This window comes from Varanus komodoensis, unplaced genomic scaffold (assembly GCF_004798865.1).
Source record: "Varanus komodoensis strain SLA01 unplaced genomic scaffold, ASM479886v1 scaffold36, whole genome shotgun sequence".
NCBI lineage: Eukaryota > Metazoa > Chordata > Lepidosauria > Squamata > Varanidae > Varanus > Varanus komodoensis.
This window is the reverse complement of record NW_025335873.1, coordinates 4,450,641-4,465,428: the sequence shown is the minus strand read 5'-3', so window position 1 is coordinate 4,465,428 and position 14,788 is coordinate 4,450,641. Positions and strand designations below refer to the sequence as shown.

The 14,788-nt window shown below is 50.2% G+C and overlaps 1 protein-coding gene across 1 annotated transcript in view; it reads right to left on the bottom strand.

The window, feature by feature from the left end:
• EHMT1 (euchromatic histone lysine methyltransferase 1) overlaps window positions 1-14,788 on the bottom strand; it is a 107,693-nt gene that overhangs the window by 32,175 nt on the left and 60,730 nt on the right. The window contains 3 exon segments of the mRNA XM_044439882.1: window positions 2,189-2,320; window positions 4,311-4,431; window positions 11,210-11,290. Coding sequence (XP_044295817.1) covers window positions 2,189-2,320; window positions 4,311-4,431; window positions 11,210-11,290 — 334 coding nt within the window.

Sequence of the window (14,788 nt, the reverse complement as noted above, 5' to 3'; positions counted from 1 at the left end):
TTATTATGACCTAAATAAATAAAAGTATCCCTGTAAAATCACGGACACCTGAAACTTTCTGTTGGAAATCGCCACATTTGGTGTTAATATTCATCAGTTCATGGTGGAATGATTCAGAGACCGGGGCTGCTAAAAATGGTTAAGCTGCTCCAGCGTTTACTGGCAGAGGTTTTCAGCTGCTGCCATCGGAGAGTAACATACTGGTCACAGTACTGGTGCTTGCTTATTTCTTAATCAATAACCTAGGTCTTTTCAAGCTCCTCTCTAGCGGCAAAAACCATGGGCAGGCACTTTTAATATGCATCATTAAGGCCAACGTGGCTCCCACAATGCCCCAGAAGGCTTTGCCTTGTGCCAGAGGACACTGCCAAAATTCCCAGCATTTATTAATTGCATTTGTTTAAAGGGCGTCCATTAACATCATGCAAGCATTTATCTGAAAGCAAGACTACCTCTCTGCGACACGTTTCCATCATGAGAGTATAATGTTCCTTGAAAGGTGAGTGATATATTCAAATGTATTATTAGACGACAGTTGAATCAGCACGGTTCTAACAGATGGGTATGAGCTGACACGCTGTGACTTGGACAGAACCTTTCACTAACCTTACTAGGAAAAGGTGAATTTTTCCCAGCTGAACACAGGAAAGGCAAGGAGGTATTTCAGGCAGGGAAGCTGGGAAGCATAAATGCTTCCCGGACAACTGTCCACATGTCCCACTTATGACAGAAATGACATGCTATTTTGGAAACAGATTGTAAAAAAAGAAACTTTCAAATTTAAAATAGTGAATCTGAGCAAAGTGGCATATGAGAGGCTAACAAAACAGGGAATCTCTGTTACTATAAAATCATAGCTGGAAACTTTGGGGGGGAAACAACTAAATGCTAGAGAAGATTCCATCAGCAGAAGTACCATATAAGCTAAAAGAAGAAGAAATTATTTCAGTGTAAGAGGCAATATATGGAAACTTCAAAACCAAACACTGGGTCTCACGAGATGTCGTGTCTGTTCTCACGGGGTACTGAAGCACCTTTCTTGGCTTTGTTGAGCTCTGATTTACAAACTCAGAAATGCAAGCGGGTGAAATATTTCAGTGCCTGAAAGTCAATGCTGCCAGACCTAAACTTGGAGTGCTTCAGAAATGTGTTCTGTTGGTAACAATAAGTGTCTTCTGCTTATGTCCAATACTCTTTGATATCAGATATGAGCTGTGTAGAAACTGCTTAAGATTTTAAAATAAGCGATAAAAAGACACGACTGATCTCAAGGCCCTCTCTCTAAAAACTCTGTGTATAGATACCAAGAATTCTGCAAATTTTCAAATTCCATGGTGACACTGTGCCTGGAGCAAGTGTCGGCATACGCCACCCGCCAATCCATGATCGAGCTAAATACAGAAATTCTGTACTGTGACTTCCCAGACAAGAGGACAAATACCGCTGGGCTGACCTAGCCAGATGGACAGATTACAAGGCAGTGCCAGAGTCAAAGCAACCCTTTTAGCAGTGAAAGGACGAGGGGCTGCCACGGATTTCTGCATCCCTTCTTCCTCATTTGTAGCCCAAGCGCAAGGCACCCTGCCCGGATCGCGAGATCCTTTCCAGGCTGGACTGCAGACACATTCGAGCAGCAATCCCGTGAGGTCTTGAGCAGACGAGACGCCTGCATGGAGCAACCCCACGGGGAGACTCCGTCTTGTCCGCAGCATGGCTGCCCAGCATGGACCAACGCTGCACCCCCTTCTACTTGTCTTGGGAAATCTGCCTGCACTCTTTGCCTGAAAATAGCTGGGAGTCTCAGAGGCCAAGCCGGAAGGGCTGGAGGAGCCTGGGGGTGGAGTGCTTAGAACACCCAGACATGCCCAAGGGGGCAATCACAGGGAGACCCGAGTGGCCACAGCTTTCTCCTCTGACTCGCCAGCAACAGGCTAATGGAAAGTTTTGTGTGCCGCATCCCCTCCCTCCCTCCACCCACCCCCACCCCGCAGCACGGCCCGCTTTGCTCTCTGCTGGTCTCTCCATTTGAACCTACAGTGCCTTTCCCCCGCTCTTGAAGCAACGCCGGCCTCTTCACATTCTCCTTTTAGCAGCCACCAGGGGGCATCGTCTTAATACAGAGAAATGAATCCAAGGAAACAAAGAACCAAAATGGTACATGGTACATATTTAGAAAGCTGACACTCACCTTCTGATTGCGAAGATAGAATTCCCTTTACTCGAAGATCCAAGGAATCCAGAGAGACCTCCATGTACTCCATGCTATTCTCCTGCCTGGCTCCTTCTCCACTCCCCAAAGGTTGCTTATAGGCTTCTGAACCTGGGTTTAAATATATATATACAAATATTTAGATACCAGAAAGGAACTATGCATGTGTATGCATCTCTAAAGGCCCCATTCATCTCTGGCAGACAGTATGCAGGCTTCACGCTGAAGGATTTGTAAATACAGATGCTGAGAGAATCATGAAAAGGTAGGCGCTAGGTCAATTGATCTTGCAGCCCCTACTTCCTTCTCTGCCTGGAACGAGCAGATTCTCCCTCTTGCACAGTTAAAAAGGTTGTAGCCACCAGGAACACAATCGGGAGAAGTCCTCTCTTGCAGACACATCTGTCTGCTGCTGCGCTGCACTAGCCACGGAAAAGTACATGGCAAGAGGAAGGAAGGGAAGAAGGAACGAGAACCTGCCGCCCCTTGGCTCACGCTACCCCGATGCAGAAGACTCCAGATCCAAGCAATGCTGAAGAAGCCAGTAATGTACAATGAGATGAAGGGGGCAGAAGACATCTGGCTCAATGCAAAAGGAAGGTGGAGTGCCAATCACAGGCTCTCAGCGAGCAAGGCGGTCTCTGCTAATGGAAACTAATGTGGGAACCTCTCTGGGAGATTAATGCGTGCCTCTTCCCCATTCCTCCACTCACTCACTCACAGACACACAGGACTCCCCGCTCCCCCAAAAAATTCCTGCCAGGAAGGAAGGAAGGAAGGAAGGAAGGAAGGAAGGAAGGAAGGAAGGAAGTTAACCAGACAGTACAACAGCAAGAGCTGATTGGTCACCTGGCCACTTCATCCGCCCGAATCGTCCAATCCCCCATCATCCAATCCAAGAGGAGGAAGAAGCACTCCGGAAAGATTTCAGGTACCCCCATTGGAAGCTCGGAGGCCTGAATGCTGTTTATTGCTCAACACTGGGAGGCTACGGCAAGGGAGGGATGGAGACGGCTCCGTGGATCTTGGGCAAGCGGAGGGCAAAGGTGAAGCCCTGCGAAACCCGGGCTCTCCAGAAGAAGGGTTGCTTCCAGACCCAGGGAGGAGGCAACCTGTTTCATCCGCTTCCTCGCAGGGGTTGGCCTGCGTCATCCCCCAGACAAAGAGGCAATGTGCGTGGAAGACGGGAGGAAGGAATCTTGCCCTGCCCCGAGGGCTGCAGCTTGCCCACCTCTGCGCGTCGTGAGACCGCACATCAAAACGCCAGGCAGGGAAGGTCCAAGCAGCCTTACTCCCGCTCCGTTACTCCCTGACGAGCGCGTTATGAGTGCAGGCACTGCCCACGGGACACCCCGCAGGAGTTCTGGAGCACATCTCCCATCAGCCCCGCCAACGGGCGGGGATTATGGGAGGAGGAGTCCAGGACACTGGTGGGGCTCCAAGTTGCCTTGCCCAGCCGGGAGAGTTACTTCTGAACGACACGTGTGTAAATGGGAGCAGGATGGGGATGGTGGGTGGCCAGGTCCTTCTGTCCACTCCCCAACTCAGAGCTGCTGCCACAGCTGATGCATGCCAGCCTTGTCTCTTGGTTCACCCCGTTTTTATTTATTTATCCTATTGTTTACCCTGCCTTTCCCCCCACAAAGAATCCAAGGCAGCTCACATAATCCTCCTCCTCATCCGCTCAACAACCTTGCAAGGTAGGTGCAGCCAAGGGGCGGGGACTGGCCCGAAGTCACCCAAAGGCGTGTCATGGCCAAGCGGGGAGTAGAACCTGGATTGCCCAAGCCCCTGCATGGACTGAATTTGTTCCCTGGGCTTTTATTTGGACCCCTGAAGAAACAGGGATCCATCTTCCCCACTGTAAATGAAGTGGCGAAGCAGGGAAGGAACAGAGGACAGAGGCGGGCAGCCAGGGCTCTCTTTGAGGAAGCCAGAATACACTTCTCATCCTGGCCAGCCACAGGCCATGATGGGTGGAACCGCCCACAGCCACAGTTCAAGAACTCCGGAGGGCCCGGACGTGCCTACCCTTTGCTCCGGCTCCCTGCTGAACACCGAACGCCACAAAAGCCCGAAGCGTGCCCAACGGTTCAATTACCTAAAGCACCTCCTTGTTTCTTTTTACTTCTCCGCCGCCTCTTCCGGGTGGGCTTCAGCCAGGGGCTTTCCGTCTTCCCCTTCTTCTTCATCATCTTCCTCTTGAGGCAGGATTCTGAACTCTGCAAGACCACATCTGCTTCAGGGAACGGGATCAGGACCTGGCCCGAGCCGCTGCGGCCCCTTGGGGCCCTTCTCTGGTTGAGTGGCACACCCCGCGCTTGGCGGCACAGCCGTTCCACAAATTGCCCCTCGGCTCTCGCCCCCTGCCGAAGGTTTCGTGCCAAGGTGGCGCGTAAGCTTGGAGAGACAAAACCTCCCGGGTTCGGAAGCACACCCTTTGGGTTTCCCTGGTTGTGGGAAGGCTGTGTGGATAAAGAAGTACAGGGAAAACGCAGGGAGCCGAGCCAAGCACTGTGCCAAGCGATGGCTAACTCGGCAGAGATCGGCGGACGCAGGAAACGCTCCCACATCTCTCTTATTTTGTATGTTCTTACGCCACGCGATGCTTACTACACAGGGCAGGTGCTCAGCGCACAAACATTCCACTTTTGGCGACCAGCTGTGCCTGAACAAAATATCCCTGCCCCACCCATCCATGCAGGCAACCCTTCCAGGGTGTTGAAACAATAAATCATCATTGAAAATAAACCCAGTTTCTTTCGAAGAAGCCACACAGTCATTACACAAGGGACACCTAAGACAAAACAAAAAAAGCCGGCAGAGAACAAAGCAATGCGACAAACCTGCAAAGATTCAGGGCCCCAGCCGACAGGACTAAAGGGCCGTACTAAAAGACAGCTAATTCACATATGATTGGAGGCATTTCTGCGGGTTTTTCACAGGTCCTTGTCTCCCAAGGACAGTCCTATTTGTATACCCGGATGCATGGGCAAAACAGAAAAAGGTGTCTGATTTCACAACAGCAAAGCAAAACCAAAGCCTCTCAGGCAGATAGATTTGGGGTAGGGGCAACACACAGAGGACAGTTAATCCAGGGGGATCAGTTGGCAACAAAGGTATTTAGGACCCCCCCCCCCCGAGGTGCCCCTGGAGAGCAGGGTGAGGGGACCGGGGGCATCTCAGTGATTTGGGGCCCCAGATGAACGGTCGCGAGCCCAAGCCCTAAGGGAACACCTCTTAACTTCCCTTCTGGCCTTAGCCTCGTTTCCCCATCATGCCCAGGATGCGGAACTTTAATTTCAGTCCACTGACAAGCAGCTTTTGATCCGAGGTAGTTTGTAAACATAACCTTAAGCCGCACGGAACTGGGATTTAAATTAACAAGGAACACAACACCAAAATCACTGCCCGTAAGAATGCTTCCTCCCAGATTCAAAAATACCGGTGTAAAAAAAACTGGGGTTGTTACGTCCACGCGAACCAAGTTAGTTGCCACCCTGGCCAAAATCTTGGCCTCTTAATTCATCCCCTGAAGCCAAAGCAGCCTTGACATTAACTGGCATTGCCCGCAAAAGGAGGGCTACAGGTGCGGCCTCGTCGTCAGCAAAGCGGGGAATCAAAACCCAGTCGGCCAGCTCAGTCTGCTCCTAAATAAAATCCACCCCCCTTGAGGAATCAAGCTTGGGACATTTTAAAGTCACTGACGGAGTCTCGATGCCAACCAGGAGAAGGAGAGGATTTTCCCCAAAAGCTGCGATCCATTTCACTTTCTTAAACAAGCTCAACCTGCTCATTTCAGAACCAAATTCCAAAAATATGATGTAATATCTGATCGTATAACATTTGAATTTAAAATCACACCAGCTAACGTTATAGCCAAGGCTAAACAAAAGGAAAAAATTAAAACCTTTTTTGTCTGCTTCCTGACTTCTGTCAACAAGGAAAATGCCGTTCACGGTACAAACCAGGAACTGTTAGGCAGAGAACTGAACGGGGAGTCATGAAAGGGCAGAAGCCTGCTCCTTTCAGATGTAGTAAAATTATTTTATGTTGACTCCCGGAGAGAATTTTCTGCCTTGAGTGCACAAATAACCCAACCAGCCACAAGCATTCGGGGCCCCATTTCCCTTCTCACTCCAGGCAGCAAAATCGATGGAATTTTTAAGCATGCTTAACTCTATGCACAGTTGAGGCAGAAATATTTTCCTGGCCTGATTACAACCTCAATTCAATATTTTTTACTGCGGGCTCCAGACTATGGGTTGCTCTTCCACATGAGATGCCCTTTGCCCCACCTCTGGTTCTTTTTGAGGCTGTCTTGAAGATCCAGATGTTCCAGCATGCTTATAATCCAGAGGCTGATCTGTATCAACCATTCGGACTGGCATTGCTGAGTTCTTACCTTTAGCCAGTTTCTACTGAAACAAAATATAGAATGTTCACACTGCTGTTTTAAGTCAGTTGCTTTTTCACAGACCACCTTTTAAAAATGATTTTTTAAAAGCCACGCAGAGGGCTTCTTATCCTGAAAAATGGCAAAACAATATTTAAATAAATAAACAGAAGCAGAGTGAGGAGGGAAAAGGTATTTTTAAGCTTTCATGTTTGGCAGTAGAAAAGGATCCTAACGTTGGATAATTCTCCCTTTTTGGAAACTGCTGCATTGTGTTGGGTTCAGCAGAATGTTTGATTTCGTGACTATTTAAATCTCTGCTTTACTGTTTTAACCTCCTTTTCAAGAGCACCATGTCAGCCTTAAAAAACCCTATTTTTTCAGCTATCATGTTGGCATCTGCACAGCTACAAACAACTGGACAGACCACTGCAAAGAATACTTCGCCATGACCCCTGCACAAACTCCATCAGCCGTGCACGGAGGCCCACCTGGTTGTTCTGGCTGCACTAACGCCATGCCACAAAAGGTAAAACGCTTCAGGTAAGATGATGCCCGAGGCTACGGTAGGTGTGTCATATACAACACCGTTTGCCTTAATCCTTGGACCGCGGCAGCATAAAACCAAGAACCAGAAATGCCATAAAGCCACTTATCAAGGTGGACAGCGGTGGTCTGCCAAGTCTATACGGGAAGTTCCCAGGTATGAATGCGTTCCATTCCTGAGAGAATGGAATTTCAAGTGGAATTTGTATGCAAGTCGGATCATGGACTGTCAGCCCTCCACATTAGCGGGGGGGGGGGTTGTTAGGGGCACAGGACCCTCACGGAAGTAGAAAAACTGTGAATGTTTCTAGCCCACCACCGACTCACCAGCACCTCCTCTTTGCACCAAGGAAATGCCGGAGAGATTTATTATTTATTAAAAGCATTTCTATCCCATCCTCTACAAATGTCTCGGGACAGCTTACAATAAATAAAAATAAAACAAACCCCATAGCATCTGACCATTAATATACTAAAACCCCAGTTAGAGAGGCCCGCCTGGCGCCGTCATTATATGTTTTTCGGCGCCAAGTCAAGCCCTTTTTATTTGGTCAATATTTTAATACATAGTAATTTTATTTGTGTAATGACTTATTTAAGTAATGCTCAATGTGGAATAGTTAACTTATCTTATTTTATTGAAGACTGAAGTAATGTTGTAAGCCATCCAGAAACAGCCTACAAATGGACGGCCTACAATTTTTTTTTCAAATAAATAAATAAAAATAAATAAAATCGATTAAACATTAAAATAGTGGGAAAATAGAAAGATTTTCCTTTCTGGATAGGCAGAGCAAGAAGGGAGCTGGGGAGGGGGGCTCCCTCACTCCCCTTTTGCTGCTTCTCTCTATGGTGAAGCTTTGGAGGCCTTCCCCCCTCTCCTTTCACGTCCTCTCTCTCTGTGGTAATGATTTTCTGCAGCAGGTCTCAAATTTTTAAATCGATAGGTTTGATGGCAGTTTGTTAAGTACGGGTTGTTTGTAACTCGGATGTCCGTAGCTCATGGACTGCCTTTAGTAGCTTGCTCCAATCGGATACGCTCCAGATACGCTGACTCCAGTCCCGTCATCTGCAGCTTGCATGGCCAACGGGCAAGTTGAGAACAGACTGGGAAAGGGTCAGGTTGAGGAAGGCTGGGATTGGAAATTGGGCCGTGAGGACACTCCCCATTCCACAACCCTGAAAGTGGAGAGAGAAATGCAACTCTGGGCTTCCGCCAGAAAGAGAAGTGCGCACTGCCAGCGGTGGGAGAGACACACAGTCTGAACCGACTGCCTCGTCTTTGCATCCTTGGCTGTGCCATGTCCTCTTCCTCTCTGGCCAGCCACCACTTCAGCGAAGGAAAAGGCTGCAGGTGCAAGACAGGTGCGCACACAGAGGACAGGCACAGCTGCAGAGGGCACTGGCAGGTGCGACGGAGAACAACCCCCTCTTGAAAGCTTACCTGAAGCTTCGAACAACACCTGTAAGTGCAAGAGGGAACCTTGGCTTGCAGCCTGCCTCAAAGAATATTCCCTTGGCCTCCTTGACTTCTCAAGCAAAAGCCTGGGATTCCAATTTACGATTTGTTCATTTATGTTCCTCCCCTTCCCACACTGTGCCCATTCACTCAGATCTCTCTGGCACTTCCTCATTGGGTTGTCCAGAGGGTTGAACATAAAGAGGGAGTAGAAACAGAGAAACAGAGCGAGTCGGAAGGGGCCTCCTGGGCCATCTAGTCTGACCCACGGCTCTAGCCAGCTCCGCTCATGACATGCCCACCATGTGCATGTCCAGCCTGTCCCCGAACACCCGCACTGATGGGGCCTCAACCACCTCCCGTGGAAGCCCATTCCACACCCTCGGGGTCCTAACTGTCAGGAAGTGCTTCCTGGCACCCAAATTGAGCCTTGGTTTCCTGAGCTTTGCTCCGTTGGAGCGCGCCCTGCCCTCCTCTTCAGGGGAGAACAGGTCTCTACCCACCTCCGTGTGACACCCCCTCACATACCTGTATGTCACCAACAGATCCCCTCTGAGTCTCCTCTTCTCCAGTTCCCTCAGTCCCAAAACTGAACAGTACTCCAATACAGAGCAGATCCCTATCAATGGCTAAAGAGGAAGGCTATGGGATTCCACTGGTTTAAATACCAGATGTAATTCCAGCAACTTGCTTAACACATGCCGATGACACCGCAGAGCAACGAACTCCAACCTCGGTCCCTTCGACTGAAATCCAACACATCAGCCAATGCCTGCCGGATCTGACCCTTCTAGATCTGCAAAGGGATCACGGGAAGGATGGCTGCACTGGAAGCATGTGGAAAACTATGCAGAAGAAGCACCGCGATCCAGGAGGAGAGCGGCGTGTGGGTAAAGCGAGAGAGGAGGAGGCTGCTTTGAGCTGGGGCAACCAGCCCTCTACCTCTCCCACGGAGGGGGTGTCAGTCAGAAGGTGCCAGAGAGCATCCACTGAGTGCATGAGCTGGGGGTGCTGTGCCTCCTGCAGCCCCAGGGGCCAAGCTCCACTTCAGAGGAGTCAGAACAGCTGCCCATTTTAGCGATTTTCTCACTGCCATCAAAGAAGCCTTAGGGGAACCGCTGCGAATTTGGAAGGGGGAAAATGCACAAAAGCCAGGAAGCCAACCCAGGATGGGAAGCTGGGAAAGCAGGTGCGGTCCTCCAGGGCAGCGGTTCCCTAACGGTATTCCGCGGCACGCTGGGGTTCCGCAACAGCCTCGCAGGGGCGCCACGAAAAATCTCAAAGAGCAAACGGATTTTAAAATGAAGGTCAACTATTCGGTGGGCATCCAAGCAGCAAAGGAAACGCATCACGTCATTTGGTTCCCAGGATTCTATAGCGCAGTGCTGGGAATACTCAAAAGAATCCATTTGCGATTATTCCCATATAATTGCTTTAGTCGTTGGATTTAAAATGTTTTCTCTTTATTCCCAAACCTACTGCGTTATGCGAAGTGCTCAGGCGATAGGAGCAGATGAAAGAGGGAAGAACGCTGTGGGTTCACAACGCTTAGTAAAAATCTGAGTTCCACGGAAAAAAATGTCTTCAGAATTGTTCCACGGCCAAAAAGAGTTGGGAACTGCTGCTCTAGGGAACCCTGGAAGGTCAGAATGGGCCAGGGGGCAGCTCTGGCCCCCCAGGCCTGTGGCTTGACACTCCTAGCTCAAAGAGGCCTTGGGTTCCCCTTCAGTCCAAGCAACCTCCGGGTGCCTTTCCTGGGCCCCTGCAGAACTTGGCCTCGGACAGAGTCTCGTCTTGGCCCCGGGGGCAGAACCCAGCTGGGGCCTAACCAAAAAACCCAATAAACTTTTATTATAAAGTGAAATCTCTGAAGATTTGAGAGTCCGCCAACTTTGTGTGATGCCTCGTAAAAGAGAGGAAACCTTCTGTTTCATATAATCATAGAACGGAGCTGGAAGGGGCCAGAAGGCTGTGGGGTCCAACCCCCACTCAGCGCAAGACTCCCAGTTGAACCACCCATCCCAGATGGCTTGCCAGCTATATCCTGAATGCCTCCAGTGTGGGAGAGCCCACCACCTCCCTAGGCCACTGGTTCCACTGCCGTGCCCCTCGAACTCTTAGGAAGTTTTTCCTGGTTTCTGGCCAGAATCTGGCTTCCTGTCAGTTAAGCCCATATTCTGTGTCCTGCACTCTGGGATGGCTGAGAAGAGAGCCTGAGCTTCCTCAGTGTGACAACCTTCCAAGTATTTGAAAAGTCCTATTGTGTCTTCCTGCACACACCCCCTTCCCCCCGCCCCCCATCATCTTTTCTCCAGGCTAAACACGCCCAGCTCTTTCCATGTCTCCTCCAAGAGCTCTGCTCCCAGCCCTCTGGCCATCTTTGTTGCCCTCCATAACCCTCAAACCCATCTTGCACAGCCAGAGGATTTCCGCAGGCCCTCCCCACACCACTCCTGCCGCACGCACGGGGGGGGGGGGGTGGGAGGGGCCCCCCAAACCAACCCCCCCCCCCCCCCCCCCCCCTCCGGAGATTTTCCCCGGGCCCCCCCCCCCCCCCCCCCCCCCCCCGCCGGGGGGGGGGGGGATAGGAAGGGCTCACCAAGTCAGACTCGTCACCATCCTCCTCCTCTTCTGCAGATTCTCCCGAGTCTCTCTCCGCCTCCGAATCTCCATCGAGGATCTGCAGAAACGAAAGGAAACCAAGTGAAAACATACAGAAAGAGAAATAGCTTGCAGGGCGTGGGAAGCCACCTGAGAACGCCAGGTGCTCGATCCATCCTAGCACTGTCACCTTTCCTTCTGGTGACCTCCCCCTGACCCTTTTTTACCGGGAAAGCCAAGAACTGAACGAAGGATCTTCTGCATGCAGAGCAGACCTTCTCCTGCTAAACTGGGGTCCCTCCACTGGCTCACCCAGGGCAGTACGGTCTGCTCAGGCTGGCAGCAGCTTTCATGAAACTTGCGCTGAGGTTTTCCGGTCATCACAGGCCCGCAGAGTCTGTTCTGCTCTCACTCCTTTCAGCCCCAGCGGAAAGTTAATGGTCACGGGTGGTAGCAGTTATAGTCCACTAGCTTCTCAAGATCCTGCTGGGCTATTTAATTCCGGAGCACCCGGGAATTAAATGTGGGACCCAGTAGAGTCTGTGTATTCTAGCACTGAGCTACAGGTCGTGCCGAGAAATCCCAGCTTCGGCGATTTTTAGTCCATTAATCGGAGAAGAAGCAACAACAACTTGAAAGCCGGAAGCTGCATGTTTGTTTCTAAAGCGTTTTTGGGTGGCAAACTCCCGTCTTACAGCAACGACCGCTGGGAAGAGGAATTCCTCAGAAGATGGAGCTTCCCACCTACGGGTTTTGTAAGTGCTTGCACTAACGCCATACTTTTATGCAAAGATCACAATATGTGCATGGGTGTTTTCCAAAAATAGATTCGGCAAGAATAGAGCTTTGGCTATTGGGCGGTATCGAAGAACTAAACAACACCATCACGCTACACTGCAGCTTGAATAAATCAATGTGAAGCCGTTTTTGTGTTGCTGTACTGTACGACCAGGGTGTGTGCGCATTTTTTAGCGTGCTAGTTCAATTATTTCCTTTCCCAGATAGGAAAGCAGGGTGTAAAAGTCTCCAAAGCAAATCTATCACAACTCAGTGGGACCTTAAGTAGCGATGTGTAAGATGCCTCCGTAAACATATACGTTACCTTCCCGGTTTCTGTTTACCATGCCTGATCCTGCCTTCTCCCCTATGCTAGGCCAGCGCCCCAGCTCCACCTCCCCCAAATCTGTTTGCCTATGGCTCACTTTATGGCTGGGGGATAATGGGAGTTGCAGTCCAACTCATCTGGAGGACCCCAAGTTGGGAAAGGCTGTTCTTTCCGGGACTGGCTCTTGCATCTGAGAGCAAATCTGTAGAAGAGGTTACGCGGGAGCGCTGGCAATTTCTGGAATGCATCCACAATAAAGCAAGGAGGATGTCAAGGGACCCAGAAACCAAATCCTTGTAGAATTCTACACAAACCGCCTTCTATTTATTTATAATTTATTTATCTATTTAAAACTTTTCTATACCATCCCATACTTAAAAGTCTCGGGACGGTTTACAGCTGTCTCATGTTGGTTTCCAGCAATGGCTTTCCTATTTTTATTATAAACTGCTTCAGTTATTTTAGCATATTATTATATTCAAAATATAAGTATAAATCTATATTTATAATATATTTATAAATGCATCTGAGTAACTAATAATATTAACAACAAAGCATGCGTTAACTAGAGCCAGTGCAAAATACAGACTTCGAATTCATGGATTCTCAGCCCGGGAACTTGTTTTGAGTACCATGAATGGAGCCTCTTCCACACAAAAATCTACTCCCAATTACCTCTCCTCGGGCAGCTTTCTTCCTTGGGGCAGCATAATTCAGTGCACATATGGCAGGAAGGAGTCATTATGCTGTGCCACTGCGAAGCGAGGGGAAAAGCCTTGCCGATCTAATTCAAGTCCCTCACAGATCTACAAATAGTCCCCACTACATCTTCCCATCCAGTCTAATTCAGCTTGCTTTCCAAAATTTACTACAAAATGGAGGCGAGCTACACGTGTTGCAGTTGGTGCTTCTCCTCTTTTGAGTGGATCTCTCATGTTAGCCTGAATTTTATGGTCATTTGCCATTTAGAGAGTCCTGCTGGGCTATTCAGCGGCCTATACATTTGAAAATCAATACATCTCCTATCCATACGTACTTTGCACACCAGTGCAAAAGACCCATCTCTTGGATTGTGGACTCTTCTTGACTAACGGCAGCGAAAACCTCCTTCCCCTACTTGGATTTCAACACGCCACCCAACCCTGTGGTCCTTTCTGACACTGGACTACGTCAAAACTAAATTAGTGAAATTGGGTGTGCCTGAGTTTTACCTGGAATTGTCAGACACATTCGCGCCAGAGAGACACATATCAGGGAGCTGAAACCCGTACCGCTTCCAAATTCCTGCCACAGATACGATTTGATCTGAAATGCATATTCTGGTCTGTGGCTCTCAAAATGCCTCCGGGCAGCTGACCCACAGTGGCGTTTGCCCCGTGCGGTCTTGCCACGCGGCGCGGGGGAAGCTGGCTGCACGCTCCCGGCTGGCTTTCCTATCGCAAGCCTATGCAGGGGGAAGCTTATAGGGCAGAATTCGGCTCCAAGGAAGAAGACTGTACAGTACAGCACAATGTACCAAGCCTCGGGGACCACGCAACACGGCCAGCTTATGCCTCAGGGGCAGGCTGGAAACTCACGCCCAATTCCACGCAATTTGCTTCTCCTTACGAGATGCCAAGAAAGACCTCCCTGCATCTCACGGGGAGCTGTCTTGAGCTCTGCTCCCAAGTCCTCCTAAATGAGAAAAGTGCAACAAGAAAGGCTGCTTTGGTCCACCTGGAAGCATATTCTTCACCTATCTAGGATGGCTGAGCTGAAACAGGGGCACGGCCTCAGAAATAGGAACGCTGAGCTTCCGTCGTGCATTTGCCACGGCCCTTCTCTCGCCCTTGGTCCTGAACAGGAGTTTGACTATGGGTTCTCTCCAAAGAAGCGTCTTCCCACGTGCCGGGACGCACTTGGGCTTGGTGCCCATGCCTCTGTCTCACGGCCAGGTGTGCCTTCTCACAATCACTTGACACGTGAAGGACCCCTGGCATGAATCTGTTTCCCACATGTTCTCCCATGCGTCCTTCCCCAAGGACCTATCTTGGACTAAGGTAATTATCTCCATGTGGACGCCAGGCATTACCATGGTGGACGTGGCCACTGCCCGAAAGGACACGGCCGAGGCCTGGGAGCCCTTGCAGAGGACCAATCTGGCCCGTGTGCCATGCCAGTCTGTCAGGAGCTCGTCGCTTCCAAAGCCTGCAAGAGGAGCTCGGCCACTGGAGAGGTCTCCCTCAGCATCACCAGGTCTGGCAAGAGGGGACACCTGGTGCAGCAGCAGTGGCTTGGCTGGCCTGCTCCATTCTTCATGGAAGCTCTCCTCCAGGTCCAGGGGAAGGGGCGCAGTCGGGGGCAGTGACGGTGCTGCCAGAAAGGCTGCCGGCACTGCTCCTGCATTCCTAAGGCCTCCCCCGGTCGGTCAGCTCCAGGACGTTAAGGCAGCTACCGAGCAATCCAGGAAGCCTCTTCCAGAAGCACCCGTCC